At 35.5% G+C, this 15,381-nt stretch overlaps 4 protein-coding genes across 6 annotated transcripts; all 4 read right to left on the reverse strand.

Moving 5' to 3' along the window:
• Window positions 1-789: 789 nt before the first annotated feature.
• Window positions 790-3,307, reverse strand: LOC105188297 (uncharacterized). Of its 2 annotated transcripts, XM_019843663.2 has the most exons (5): window positions 2,121-3,307; window positions 1,833-1,932; window positions 1,666-1,776; window positions 1,352-1,507; window positions 790-908 (listed from the first exon to the last, which is right to left on the reverse strand). In XM_019843663.2, exons 1-5 carry the CDS (start codon window positions 2,930-2,932, stop codon window positions 855-857), a joined length of 1,233 nt encoding a protein of 410 aa, XP_019699222.1. In that variant the 5' UTR covers window positions 2,933-3,307; the 3' UTR covers window positions 790-854. The 2 variants fall into 2 exon arrangements, with proteins under 2 accessions (XP_019699222.1, XP_019699224.1); XM_019843665.1 differs by lacking the exon at window positions 790-908 and having other exon boundaries at window positions 1,368-1,507; window positions 2,129-3,307.
• A 3,186-nt stretch (window positions 3,308-6,493) lies between these two features.
• On the reverse strand, window positions 6,494-9,234 carry LOC105188306 (odorant receptor 4-like). The gene is made up of 6 exons (XM_011149697.3): window positions 8,772-9,234; window positions 7,746-8,182; window positions 7,171-7,270; window positions 6,985-7,095; window positions 6,761-6,916; window positions 6,494-6,560 (listed from the first exon to the last, which is right to left on the reverse strand). The coding sequence occupies exons 1-6, from the start codon at window positions 9,201-9,203 to the stop codon at window positions 6,507-6,509; spliced, it is 1,290 nt and encodes a 429-aa protein (XP_011147999.2). The 5' UTR covers window positions 9,204-9,234; the 3' UTR covers window positions 6,494-6,506.
• A 296-nt stretch (window positions 9,235-9,530) lies between these two features.
• Window positions 9,531-12,583, reverse strand: LOC105188307 (odorant receptor 49a-like). Its single transcript, XM_011149698.3, has 5 exons — window positions 11,478-12,583; window positions 11,020-11,119; window positions 10,652-10,762; window positions 9,785-9,940; window positions 9,531-9,649 (listed from the first exon to the last, which is right to left on the reverse strand). Exons 1-5 carry the CDS (start codon window positions 12,281-12,283, stop codon window positions 9,599-9,601), a joined length of 1,224 nt encoding a protein of 407 aa, XP_011148000.2. The 5' UTR covers window positions 12,284-12,583; the 3' UTR covers window positions 9,531-9,598.
• Window positions 12,584-12,621: 38 nt separating this feature from the next.
• LOC105188308 (odorant receptor 2a-like) lies at window positions 12,622-15,376 on the reverse strand. Of its 2 annotated transcripts, XM_019843656.2 has the most exons (5): window positions 14,163-15,376; window positions 13,728-13,827; window positions 13,341-13,451; window positions 13,117-13,272; window positions 12,625-13,033 (listed from the first exon to the last, which is right to left on the reverse strand). In XM_019843656.2, exons 1-5 carry the CDS (start codon window positions 15,215-15,217, stop codon window positions 12,983-12,985), a joined length of 1,473 nt encoding a protein of 490 aa, XP_019699215.2. In that variant the 5' UTR covers window positions 15,218-15,376; the 3' UTR covers window positions 12,625-12,982. The 2 variants fall into 2 exon arrangements, with proteins under 2 accessions (XP_019699214.2, XP_019699215.2); XM_019843655.2 differs by having other exon boundaries at window positions 12,622-13,272.
• Between the last annotated feature and the right edge of the window lie 5 nt (window positions 15,377-15,381).

Consider the following 15,381-nt stretch of genomic DNA (forward strand, 5'->3'; position numbering starts at 1 on the left):
GTTTCTAGATATTTGTTCTGCTTGTTGGTGTTTTGACGCATATTAAGCATGTTGTCCTTAAAGTCGTGATCGTGCTATCATTCGCAGAGTGTGATGTCGACTGAAGTACGCCGACGATGCAAGTGCGTCCTATATCCGCGAGGCAGTACAAGAGCGGGGAAATGATGATTCCCCGTGATCGCGTGCACGTGCGTTTCGCGTCTGTTATGTGTAGCAAAGTCAAGGGACTTTGTGTTGCAACTGTGCACGCGAAGGGTTCTTCCCTGTTTCCAGTCATCGCACGTACGCGAGGGTTCGATGATATAGAACAGTGCATAGGGACATATTTCCAAAAGCATTTTTGTTATGTCTGATTTATATATTATATAACTGATCTTTTTTTAAGTAAAATATTATGTATTATTTAATTATTCAATTTCTTACTGTTTTGTTTATCCAATTTCTGATGATAAAAGATTATGAATATATTTTTATGCCATAGAATATGTTCTAATATAAAATATTCTCCATATAAAATATGCTCCAATATAAAATATACTAATGTTTACGTTTATTTTCGTCATATTGCGTAATAAATATTTCATCGATCGATTTTTATACTCATGGAACAAAAACTTTCTACAGGAGAGTCCATGAATTTTCCGGCTCTGTATTTGACTATGATATTATACATATGTATCATCATTAAAGCAAGCGCTTATTTAACCGTAAAACATTCATTTCAATCTATATGTACAAATTAAAAAAAAACTCGGGTAATGTTTAGCAAAAAATATATTGTAACATTTTTACATTTTGCCTTTCAATTTGAAGGCTGTTTATTTTACTTCTACATGCAAAATAAATATGATAATCTATGCAGTCACTTGTCGTAGCATATTCAAGTAAGTCATCGACGCTTTTAAGACCTGTAAGCAAGACTTGCATTATATAATCGCTTTTATATAAATTTGTATTTCTGCAAAATTTCTACAAAATTATTTATTCCCATGGCATGCGCCATGACAAATATATTTTTTAACTATTCTTGTGTTATTAATCCATACATGAGATTCGGAAAAGTTGTTCAACTACGAATATTAGGAACTCTTATACACGCTCAATGAATTTAGTTTGCTATAATTGCAAGTATATTGCACACATTATATATTTAGTTTGACGCACATTCTATTGAATAATTCCTTGCTGAACAATTAGTAGCTTATGTCATCGCAAATTTTAGCGTTGAAGAGGTTAATAAAGATTTCTTTTCAAAATATTTTTAACATTGTTCTTAAATTTTAATAATAATTTGTAGTGCCAGATGTATGCATATGTATATTGTTATATGGTTAATAGACAAGAAACTTACATTCCCAAATGTGTACAAAGACAAATCGACCATTTTGCCGGCTGTGAGGTTGATCTTAAAATTAGACCTCAAATTTATCAGAAGAAGACCGATAGCAGTTTTCGGAGGTAGACGATACCACTCCAACATATAAGTCGCTATACCAACACGTCTGTACTATTACAGGATTTAATGTCATACTCCTGCTTGCGTCGAAGTTTAAACGATGTTTATCATTATTACGCATCAATCGATTGTAATAATGCTACATGTTCTTTTTAAGTTGTGTTATTTTGATTAAATTATGCGGCTCGTTGATAAAAATTTCGCATTACCTGTTCGCTGAGAATTTCGGCAATGTAGCAAATTATAAAAATATTGAACGAAAAAGAACAGCCTGCTATACAGTACGTTGCGATGCTTTCTCTTTTGTTTTGATTCCATGCCTGAAAATTTCAGATGTAACATACGACAGAATCGCATAGTCGCAATTTTCTCGTACCATGATAGAACAATATCCGAGGAGACACAATGTCAGCGAACCTCCTACCACTTCCACGAAACATGTCAGATATATTACTTCCTCTATGTGGGACACAAAACTGTAAGTACACACTACTTTTGAACACAATAAGGTAACATAATAAAAATGATGAAATTTATTTAAAGTATTGAGCTGATATTAAGTAACAGACATTATACCAAAGTTCACTCAATTTAAAAAGATACAGGTGATCAGAGTGACTCGAATATTTAGGACAGTTGGAAGAAATGAATTTTATTTCCTTACTTTATCACCTTTAAATGATGTTCAACGATGAAACCCATTTTTCGCTGCACCGTGCTGATGTTTATAGCATCGTTATCTTGTACGATATCATTTAACCATATTATTAGAATCTTCAGCTGTCCACACGCGTGCATCACGAAGATCACCATCAAACCGCAGGTGACACTGGTGACACCGCTCATGACAAATGCTGATACGACGTGGAGAACCAACACTAATTCATACGCCGGGCTGAAGCGTACGTCTAGAATCTCGTTGTAGAACGGATAGGGCAGCTCGCGGATTGTGACACTGACATTGTCCACTTCCACGACATTCTTCATTAAGCACCTGGTCACACTATAGAATTGCACGGCGCAGTGCATGAACGCGGCGATCGAAGTGGCCATGAGGCCGCCGATCTTGGCGTTTCTCAGCATCACCTCGTAGTCTTCGTTGCTCCTCACAGTGTTCCAGTCCACCTCAATGTATTTCACACAGCTGCGTATGTCGTCGACGTGCAGCACCAGGCAGATATACTTCATGATCGTCATGACATAGCATAGAAATGGTCCGATATGCGTCATTAACAAGTCCACATCTGCACGTTCCTTTACAAAGAGAACTCGACCACAGCTCACCATTGTGATAATTAATAAGAAAAAACACGTAACTAATAAACATTCTGAGAAGACTCGGTCGACAATTGAAGCGTTGCTCGAACGGGGCCAGAGACATATCGATTTCAGCAACCAACGGATTACCCGAATATTGCGCTCTTTATCGGCCGGATATATGTTGAAGGGCTCGCGATTATGCACGGGATTGCCCATGATCGCTCATTGAAGATGGGCTGATCACTGAACGGTCGCTTCACTGGCAGCCTTTGATGTGTAACGAAAAGCGCTTGCGCGAAGATTGTACGCTTTACAATGTTGGAAGTGAATTGTGAATTGCTCTATGTGTGTATTGTTACCATAATGCTAGTTCGCTTGTTATGGCAACAGGTACAAGTAGCGTATAATCAATACTTGGGGTCTGAAGTTTCGTACGTTACAGTTTCTCGGGCATGCAAATTTACAGAGATCGCGTCTACTGTGTGATTCGTATGATGATCGCATGGTATGAGACAGCATGGTAAAGTAGTTATCATTTTCGTCAACGAAATATCAACAAATTCATCCTTATCAACATGATGTTCAATCATGTTATCCTGCATTATATTATTTATTTAAAAGGCTTTAGAGATATAAATTTGGTGTTACTTTTCCAAAATTACAGTTGTTTTTATATTTATGTACTTTGAAAATGATGTGTACGGTGGTAGCGATTTGACATTTACTTGACTTCTCTTCTTCTTTTTACCTTTAATTGCGCCTGGATTTCGAGCAAAATTACATCGTTCAAAAATTTATTAGTCACTAAAGATTTTTTTACTAGAAATAAAACTGTAACTTTTCGCGTCATTTTCTGATAGACTTGATATTCTTGCTTTAAACGCCTCCATGATTCACTCAGCACACAGTCAGGAGAAACGAAACGGGGCAATGTTTATATCGATTGCTTCCAAAAGAAAAGGGTGAAACTTTGTCCTAATCAATACACGAATAAAGCTGGCCGTTGCACCGAAATAATCGACTGTCTCATAGGGGAGGGTGCTTGCGATAGATATAAGCGACTTATACCGTAATTGCTTTCAAATTTCCACACATAAATGCATTCTCTCTTCTTCTCATTAATAAGGTTTAAATATTCTATTTAGGTAATGTTTGAGTTGTTTTATACAAAATGTGTTTAAAAAATGTATTTTTAATGTATCTTTGATCTAACGCTCCAATTACAAATTGTAAGCGTTGTTTTTTGTCGGCTCGACATTGCTTGGTATATGCTTGAGACCCGACGTGGTTACTTCGTGAAGGTGTACGATGTGCTACCATGACAGTCAGTGCATTTTCAGCTGAAACGTCCAGCTGAATACAAAGCAGCGTCTACGCTAATATTTCGAAAAGTTTGGTGAACAATATGTTGATGTAATTAGTATCGGGGCGAAAAGAGAAGGGATACAAAGAACCATCGACTCAATTGCAAACTATAGTTGTTACGTTTTTGAATTAGCATTACTCAGTGCGTGTTTGAAGTTTGACATGATCGCTTCATAGAGGTGCACGAAACACTGTCACTACAATCAATACACCTGCTAGAATCGGATGCTCAGTGCAGCACTTGCGCCAACATTCGGAGAAGTTTTGCGAATAGTAACGTTTAATAATTATCTAGAGAGGGGTAGAGCGTTTAAATCGAATCAATATTCGTTTGTCGAAAGGAGTTCACATTGCAGATGTTTTTAGAAGATATCGCGTGTTATGAGAGACTATAAAAATATAGGTACATCGAAGTGATATAATATTTTTATAACAAATAATTTTTTTGGTACTTTTTTTTCTTTAAATTATTTTTTGATGTTCCATCTGTAATGTGTAAAACTAGACTAAAGAGAAACCAATTTCAAAAGATTATTCCAAATACTTATCGTATTTTTTGAAAGAATACATATAGGGTGTTTGATGCAAAACATATTAACCCGCGCGTGAAATATAGCAGGAAGACTCATGTCACTTTGTAAACAATCACTCAGTAAGTGCTCTATCTTCTTAGTTGACTAAAAGCTGTAGGACTAAAAGCAGGCGCACTGTCAAAGTTATGTAAGGTAGAAATGTGAAAGTGAATAAGAATTTCTCTCAATTATTGTGCTCTGTCATTTAGTTTTTCGAAAAATCAGCGTGAATATAATTTAAGTTTCGTGAAGAATTGAGCTATAAAAGATACTAATATGTACATTATAATCGTAATTCAGTATATTAAATATTAATTTCTAATGACTAATTTCGTCTGATGAATTTTTTCGGTATGTTCTATTTTTACAAAATATATGTTGTTTATTTCCTATTTTATTATATTTTATATAGTCATTGTTCGTAAAATGTTTAAATATTTAGTTAACAAAAGATCACCTCATCCTGAGAGGAATATGTGTATGACAAACTTTTTTTTAAGAATAAGTATCAATTTATTCGAATTTCTTGTACGTATCCAGCCGTTCATCTTGCATCGTTTGTGATTTCACGAAGTAAGACACATAAAGCAATGTAACAACATTTTTAATAATGCATTGTTTATTTCAGTAGTAATTTATATGTTTTTATTTAAATATTATGTATGTGTAAATATTAAATGTATTTGAAGAGTTACAACGACAACTAAAAAATCTGCTAATACTTGTAAAATTTGTAATTTGTTATTATTTAAATTATCACATGGTTCCAAGCACGTTTAAATATATTATTGATGTCTTTTTACCTAAAATGTCGTGCGATTGTAGATAAATATAAAAAAATAAAATATAAAATATATTTAAAATATATAAAAATAAAACGTAAATATAAAAAATAAAATATCATTTAGTCATATAGATGTCATATAGTCATATAGAGTTTTGCTTATCTGTTTACATTATTAAACCATTTATTTTATAACATAAGAAAGTTTTAACAATTAAATATTATATCTCGAAATTTTACGAATGTGTTTTACTGATGAAAGCATTTAATTACGTATTCAATTACATATTTACCTTTTTATTTTTTAGCGTACCATAATAGTGTAATAATGCTGATGTTTAACGCTGACACAAAAATCGGTGTCTTCTGTATTTACGTAATAACGCTCCTGATTTTACAGAACAAACTTGTCACTACAACCATCGGAAGCGCAGTAATTTGTTCTTTCCATCGGTTTTTGTTTCCAGTCGCTACGTCGTCTACAAATGTAGACGTTTGCGCTCTGCGCTCTCAATTGACCCAGCGCTGCCGTGGCCGTACATTCGGTCATATGCGGGGTGATGCGACGCACACGTGTGGATATAAAATAATAGCCACATTCCACAGACATATTTTCAGGAAACTATACTTTGCGATACACGTGACGGCACGCAGCGAGAGCGGCCTGTCTTTTGCCGCGGTCAACTAAGACGACACGTATTATCGATACTTATAGTACCCGCAACTTGTTGCTTTCAGTTTCAATGCAATTCACGGTATAAGAAGTATTATAATAGAGGCAGAAATAGCTGAACAAGTGGCTGTCAGTTATATACCGTGTTGTGTGGAAACATGATGAATTGTTTATTGGCGTATGGAAAGACACAGTCTTTCATGCCAGAAGATAAGTATCCTTAACTGCGTTATTAAAGAGTTATTAATAGAAAATTTATTTAGAAAGTTCATATTAAAATATTATCATGAAAATTTGTACTACGGTTTTCTATATTTAACACACAGGTGCGAGACAACTATTAGATAAAATACAAAATAATTTCTTTATGTATTTGCAATATTATTCTTATTATGTTTACATTACTAATGTCTTTAGGAAGCTCAGATACGCCAAAGAAGATTTCATTACCTGAAACGATCGTGCAAAAATAAAATATGACATTTTCTCAAATTACAATTTAGTTGCTTTCAAAATACAATCTATCGTCATATTATTATACGATAAAAGGTTTGCTGTGAGGTTGCATTGCTAAATAATTTTCAAATTGTACAGTGTATGCGATACACGTTTGTGCGCAAAATAGAATCACAAAAAATACGGAGTCTCACATTTCCAAAAGATGTCAATGATAAATCCACCATTCTACCAGCACTGATCTTTATGGGATGGCTGGACATAGCAATTATCAATATAAGATCGCGAGCTGATCGTGGCGGCAGTTCGTACCAATTGATCAAATAACATATTAGCCCAATTTGGCTGCTCTGTAACATCAATCGCGAGTGTTTACTACAAACTATCCAAATGAAACGCTACACCAGATACGTTATACCTTTTCCACGAGGAGCTCGCCGATGTAGCATAATATGTATATGTTAAAGCAGAATGAAACGAACAACATAAAATATGTTAGGAGACCAATCCTATCATCCTCTTGCCAATCCTGACATAACATAAAAATACGATTTTCTTTTATAACATTCCAAGAATCACATCTTTTTATTAATTTTTAGCGCACCAGTATGCAGTAATACTCGAGTAAACAAATCGTGCATAACGAGCTAGTAAACTCAACCAAACAAACTTCTTGTAGAACTTCCTCCACAACTGCTGCGAACCTACAATAAATTATTCTAGTTTGTACAATAAATTCTTTCCTCAAACATTGCTGTTATACAGTGATTAACTGTATATTTAATTGCTGCTGGGTGAAAGAATGCAACCTAAATAATTGCAGGTCGGAAGAACAGTAATGACTACTGTACTGACAGCATGTTACTTGACACGCAATGCTGCCGCACTTTATAGGATCGTTGCGACTACCTGTTGCGTTGGCATTCTCTTTTATGTTTTTTTATAAAAAGGAATGTTAAAAAGCAAGCGAATTATATATTTGAATTAATGCAACACTGGGCATAATTCTTTCATTTTAAAATGAAATATATTGGCAGTATTGAAAATTAGAAGTATTAAGTTCCAACAAGTAGCACAAGAATGCAAAGCCCAGTGTTTAAATTAATTTTAATTATAAACGTTTAATATAGACTGTTATGAACGATTTCTTAAATACTACTTTGTTTGCAAAAATATTACCTTATTATTTGAACATTGCCTTTTACAATGGCGGCGATTCGTTGCTGAACGTTTGGCACTTGCTCGAAATTTTTGCCATTCAAGAGGTCCTCCAGTCGGGATATAATCATTTGAATCTGGCCACACGCGTGAGTAGAAAATATTGCTGCCAATCCGCACGTCCCGACCGTGATCGAGTATATTGTGTATCCGCACACACAGTGGGCCACATACACAATTTCGTATGTCGGGCTTATCTGGCTCTGTCTAAATTCACTGTAAGTCGGATATACGAGCGGTCTGATAGTTTGGTTGCCAATTTTGTGCTCGGTGCAAAACGGCAGGATCAGGTGATAAATGAAGCCGGCGGAATACATGGCAGTTACGCAGATTAAAGATAACTTACGACCGATGCTGGCGTACTTCAGCATGCATTCGCGGTCGGATTTGAACTTCACCTGTCACAGTATTACCACAGTAATGCTATTTACGAGAAGGTGAATACCTGCTGTTTACCATAGATTACGGAAGTGGTTATTCGAGAATAAGCTCGCGAGAAAATTGCGTCAAATCATCATATCATTCGAGACGGAAAAATATACGTGAGGACATTCGCGATCTATATATAAGAGTACCTTTAACGAACAAACTTAATCGAATAATATTGGCGGCGGTTGTAGAAATTTCATATGTTCTTACATTTATAACAGGAATGAAATAATCTTGAACGTCACAATATTAGCATAAGGCATCACCACTGCATCTGAATTCAACGCTCACTTCCGATGGCTCCCGATACTAAATAAATATTGAATAATTGAAAAAATACGATAATATTACATTTATGTGAAACAGTCTGTCACCTTCGTATAGGCAGATAGAATTTTTACAGGGGCGAGAATAGACGTTACTTTAAAATTACTCCCACGTTTGCTCATATCTCTTGTTTCTTTACACAGATATACTTCAGTATTTCGCAAAAATGAAGAAAAACACCAGCTTGTCAGCCTGTACAATGTATTTCGTGTGTGCACCGTTAACACCAACCTGCCACCAATCTTTTTTCACTTGTTCGATGCAGCTCTGTATCTTGGATCGACGTATCACGAGAATGAAATACTTCGTCAACGCGGTAAGGCAAAATCCCAACAAGCCGCAGAGCTTCAGTCTCAAGTTGAGATCCTTTTGATCGTAGATGATGTGCAGAATGCAAGGCACCATCGCGAATACTAATGCGAAATTGTACACGACGATAGCAATTGTGGATACGTGTTTCCGAATTCCCTGAATCGTGATCGGCCAGATGCCCATCGAGCCGAGAATCCAGCTGCTGGGCTTGAAGACGTATTGCATATCTTGCTGATAATTGACATTCGGTGATGTCACGTATCCTTCACGCGAGTTCTTCATGTTCGCGAGAACAGATTTCGCCGAAGACTGCGCGAAGCGGAAGCATAACATTGATTGCAGCAGTGTCATCAGGCACGCGCTTGCGCTAGCTTTATAGACTTTTTCCCTACCAGATGGTTTGATAGGTAAGATGTACTCTATTGATGAGAAGTAATTATGTGGATAGTATTTTATGTTCCGATGACGGTCAGATCTTTCGTAGATTTGCTCATTCAAGTAGGATCAGATCGGATTGAAAATAAATTTGAGATAATAGCTAATTCAGTCCGATATGATAAAAAAGAAAAGAGGTGACCATGTGTAGTTGGTTTTATATAATTCGTATGTAATGATTTATTGAAAACGTATACATTTTGTCTCGAGAAATGTTCGCTTAACGTAAATTGTTTTGGCCGATACGTCGAATGTTAGTTTCTTTTTTTCGTTAGAATCATGGGAGGATTAATTCGAGCTTTTCGTGTGCATTAAACGACGGTTCGCAGTAAGTTTAAATACGCGACCGAAGTTTTTAAGACCTATGAAATATAATGTAACAAATTGTATGTACAAAGTATTGTATGATATTTTTTGAATATGTTTCTTTTTGAAATAGTTTCTTTTTGAAATAGTTTAGAAATTTTTGAAATAGAATAATGCGGAATTACACTTACGTTGCCAAAACTAGTAAACGAGAGGCTGATTAATTTCCCGGCAGTAATTTTGGTCGGATGGTGAGACATGCTGATCATCAACGTGAGATCGACTGCAACTTTTCCCGGTAATTGATACCACTCAATTTCATACGAAGTGTACCCCACTCTGTTGCACTAAACATTTAATTTCACATATTTTTAAGGTAAATATTTCCTTTTAGATAAATATCTCAAATTTTTACTTTGACTTTGACATCTATTGTCAAAGTCCCGCTCCTAAATAATCTCTACTATAAAAAATTAAGAAAACTTATTTAAGCAAAAGTTATAAGCAAAATAATAACACATACACCATATAAAGAAATCAATATTTATTTATTTATTACCTTAACTTAATCTAATCTGCATAAAATTACAAAAAGATTAATAAACAATTTTTAATTCAGAGTCAAGGATTACGTCCTCTTAAATATTGACTTTAATTGATTTTCAAATTTCTTTTATTATTAGTAACTTTTTTAATAAACAATAAGCGACAGTTGAAACTTCTTGAAGGTTACTCAAGATCATGATTAACAACATTTGCAAAAGATTGAAATCAATAAGATTTATTTTCTTCTTGTGAATAATTAATTTCCTTTGTTTATAACTTTTACTTAAAGAATTACTACCAGCTATTTCATAGTGGAGGTTACTTAAGAGCGTGACTTTGATTATACATATTAAGGTTGTTTTTTGAAGAATTTCTCTAAAAGGAATCATATACCTTTTTAATTATATGTATATATCGTATAATGTACACAGATTCGCAATTAATACAATTTAAGTATTATAAACGAAAAGTTTAATTTTGTTTTATTATATAAAATATTCAAATATAAGCACCTGGTCTGTCAGTAGTTCACCAATGTAACAAAACATGAAAATATTAAAAACGAATGACGTCAACAGGAAAATATATGTCATAACTGCAAAGCCATCATTATTATGCCATTCCTGTAAATATGACATCGATTTGATTATTGGAAAAATTTCATTAGATTAAAGACATAACATTATATTTATATTTTTATTTAACATGACACATAAAATATTTTTCCTGAAATTAAAATATACAATATAGAGAGAATTAAATATCATATTTAATGCCAAAAATAAAAAAGGCATATATATAACGCAAATATTTGTAAAAAATATCTTTGAATATTTAAAAATGCTTTATATAACAATTTTTATAATTTTTTACGCATTACCGTGAGACAATAATATTCCAGTAAACATATTATCAACGTTGATTCCACTATCTCTACCATACACAGTTCATTTAACACATCCTCGATACTTGCTGAAAATCTGTAACATCTTTTAGTCCAGATTCTACTACATTTAAATTACAAAGAGTTACAATTTTTCACCGACAGTCTTGATTATAATAATTTTTTCATTGATTTTCGCGAAATATACAAACCGTACTGCTGGAAATTAAATATTTCATATTCTTTATTTCATAAAATTTTTTATTTTCACAAAATTGAAAATATCTTTGTAATTATATTTCAATTTTTTAAGTATATATTTATACTTGTACTTAAATTGATTAATATTTTTTTAAATCGTTTTAATTGCTCAGATGGTTAGACATTTCTTTCGAAACCATGGATATTTGCGATCAGTTGTAACAAATTAATACGATTGCAACGATATCACTCACCTCAACGCTTGCACGTGGTGATTTACAATAATCGCCATGCGATGCTTGGAATTCGTACGGTTACTTTGTACATTCTTCACGAAACCTTTCACCTTCGCCATCACGATCCCAATCTGGCCACAGGCGTGAGCCACGAACGTAGCAGCCAAGCAACACACCGACGTGGTAATGTTGAACATTATGACGCTGGATAATAATTGTGCGCAAAAGACGAACACGTAAGCCGGAACGAATCGCAGGTCGAAGATAATGTCAAAGCCGGGATACGTAACCGGGCCGACGGTAGTATTCAGCTCGTTATCCGGTCTTGGTGACAGGAACGGTATCACAGTATTGTAACACAAGCCACCGCAATAGATAAACGCTATGCAAAACTTGGACAACACATGCCCTTTCGCCGAGTCCTTTATCATGATCATTCGATAATCCTCTTGCTGGACTGCGCGCCAATCGATGCTCAGTACGTGAATGCACCGTCGAATGCTTCTATGACGAATTACCAGTAACATGTATTTCAGCACCGAAGCGACAACATAGCCCAGCGGACCCAGCATCTTTATCTTGTCGCTAGTCAACGTCTGGTCCGAGAGAGTGTAGATGGTCATGGGTATCAGAAGAAAGCCGAGCGCGGACCAGCATACCGAGAACGAGATCGTCGCCAGGATCTTCTCGATTGTTGAAGTATCCGGAAATATCAGTGGCCAGATCCCAAGGACTCGCAGTATCCGTCGGCTCCACATCAGCGCGTCGACGATGTCCTTCTCGTAATTCACATTCGACCACGGAATGGCAATGATTTTAGTCATGCTACTATTTCGAAGGTGCGACAGCGACTGTTGCAAATTGTCGGCTGCGCTGACGGTAAAAAGTCGCGCATGACCGCTGCATATGCTGTCAAGGGGAAGGAAAACGATGGCATACGTATGGTGGAAAAATCAATTTTGTCGTAAGGGAGGAATTGCTGCAGTTACATGCTGTCACCCACATGAAGCGTTCTGTCAGCGATATGTAAAATCAATAGTGCCGCTTCGTATTTTCCTGTATTTTTTATACGATTGTACAATCTTCTTTCAGAAACAAATTAATAAAAAGTGGTAGAAAACATAGAAGAGTGACACTATACAATATTTTAATTTTGCATCTATTAAATTTAATATATCAAAAAAAAGATGAACGAGGGCTTTATACTTTCGAAATATATAATATATTCCACTATAGATTTCATAGCTACAACACGTGAATAATATATAACATTATATAACTGTAATGTTGATGTTATCTAAAAATCATTTGATTACTCGCGAAGCTAAAGACGCGACTCTGTATATAATATGGCGTTCATTTGATATTCGTGCACATAATAATTTATTGAATGCATATATTATATATTTTTATCTCGGGAGACATTTATGCTGTATAAATCTTCTTGGCAGAGAGGATACGTTGAATATTAATTTATCTGTTGTTATCATGTATGGATTAAGTCGAGTTACCTTTTGTATGCATTAAACGACGGTTCGCAGCAAGTTTAAATACGCGACCGAAGTTTTCAGAACCTATGAATCATAATGTAACGAAACATGCATAAGATGTTTTGAACGTGTTTGAAGTCTTTGAAGTAACATTGTATTATACTTACGGCACCAAAACTAGTGAACGAGAGGCTGATTAATTTCCCGGCAGTAATCTTTATCGGATGGTGAGACATGCTGATCATCAACGTGAAATCGAGTGCAATTTTCCCCGGTAAAAGATACCAATCGATCTTGTAAAAAGTGTATCCCACCTTACTGTACTGAATGTTGAAATTTACATAATTTTCATTCATTCATTGAGTTTTTTTTAATATTTAGATATGAGCACCTGGTCCGTTAATAGTTCACTGATGTAACAAAATATGAATATGTTAAAGACGAATGACGTCAACAGAAAAGAATATGCCAGGATTGCAATGCTATCGCTGTTTTGCCATTCCTGCGAGTAAGTCCAAAAATATAACATCGATTATTTATTGGATTTGTAGCTATTTCATTAGACTAAATGTGAATATTTATTATATATATTTGACGAAAATATGAAGTAATTAATATGAAAATATAAAAAATATTTCGTCTATATTATAATATATACATATAAAGAAAATCAGTTATATGTTATCCGTGTTGAAAGTGTAAAATGCTTCAATGTATAAAAATATATTTAATGTAATTACATGAAGAACAGTAAATATTTTTCTTTCTTACGTATTACCATAAGGAAGTAATATTCCAGCAAGCATATTATCAATGTTGATCCCACAACTTCTACCAGACATATCTCACTTAAGATATTCTCGATGCTGGCTGAAAATCTATAAGGTTTTTTTAGTCTACGTTTTATCTTATTTAAATTATACAAAGCTAAAATTTTTTAGCTACAGGAATTGTAATAATGACATCTCCTTTCGCTTCTGTCAAGTATCACATGTAATTGCAGGAAATGAAATTCGTCGTTCGTTCCTTATTTCTTTACGTTCTTTACATTCAGAAAATTAAAAAAAAAATCTACTAGTTTCTATTTTCTGATAGATTCACTTCATTAATCTGTTGACCTCTAATTTCTTCCAATCGCTCAGATGATCAGACTCTCCTTTAGAAAACACAGATATCTACATCCAAGTGCAATAGGATGCGATTGCAAACTTACCTTAACGCCTTCACATGGTGTTTCACAATAACCGCCATACAATGCTCAGAATTTATACGATTACTCTGTACATCTTTCATGAAACTTTCCACTCGCGCCATCACGATTTCGATTTGGCCACATGCATGTGCCACGAACATGGCAGCTAAGCAATACACCGCCGTGGTGATGTTGAACATCACGACAGCGGAGAAGCATTGCATGCAAAAGACAAACACGTAACCCGGTACGAAGCGCAAGTCGAAAATGATATCAAAACCAAGATACGGCACCGGGCCGACGGTAGCATTCTTCTCACCATCTGGTTTTTGTGACAAGAACGGCATAACTGTGACATAAGAGAGGCCCCCGCAATACATAAACGCTATACAGAACTTGGATAGCATATGGCTCTTCATCGAGTCTTTCATCATAATCGTTCGGTAATTCTCTCGCTGGACCGCGCGCCAATCGAAACTCAGGCCGCGGATGCACTGTCGAATGCTTTTATGACGAACTACTAAGAACAGATACTTCAACATCGAGATGAGCACATGGCCCAGCGGACCCAGCATCTTCACCTTGTCGTTCGTCACCGTGTGATCTGAGAGAGTGAAGATGGCTATGGGTATCAAGAGGAAGCCGAGCGCGGACCAGGACAGCGCGAACGAGGTCGTCGCTAGGATCTTCTCGACCCTCGAGGTGACTGGAAATACCAACGGCCAGATCCCGAGTATTCGCAGTATCCATTTGCTCCACACCAACGCGTCGACGATGTCCTTTTCGCAGTTTACATTAGACCAAGGGATGGTAGTAATTTTGGCCATGTTATCGTCTCGATGGCGCGACAGCGACTGCCGCACGTTGACGAGTGTGATAGCAGTGAAAAAGAATTGCGCATGACCACGACAAATGGTTTTAGACGGGAAGGGAAAACGAAGACATACACACGGTGGAAAAATCGATTTTGCCGTAGGAAAAAAATTGCTACAGTTGCGTGCGATCACGCACACGGATTGTCCCCCGGGGGCATATAAAACCGATCGTGCGGTATCATGTTTTTTTATACGTGTCATATAATTAATACAATTGTCTTTTGGAAACAAATAACGTGTGCGAAATAGCAAGAGGTAGGAAAGTGCGCACGTGTGCACAATTTATCAATGTTTTTAGATATTTAGTTTTTTAGACATTTATTCCTGCTTTTATAAGCCGAGAGTGGGAAGAACATTTGAGTAGA

Source organism: Harpegnathos saltator, unplaced genomic scaffold, assembly GCF_003227715.2.
Source record: "Harpegnathos saltator strain DR-91 unplaced genomic scaffold, Hsal_v8.6 scaffold115, whole genome shotgun sequence".
Lineage (NCBI taxonomy): Eukaryota > Metazoa > Arthropoda > Insecta > Hymenoptera > Formicidae > Harpegnathos > Harpegnathos saltator.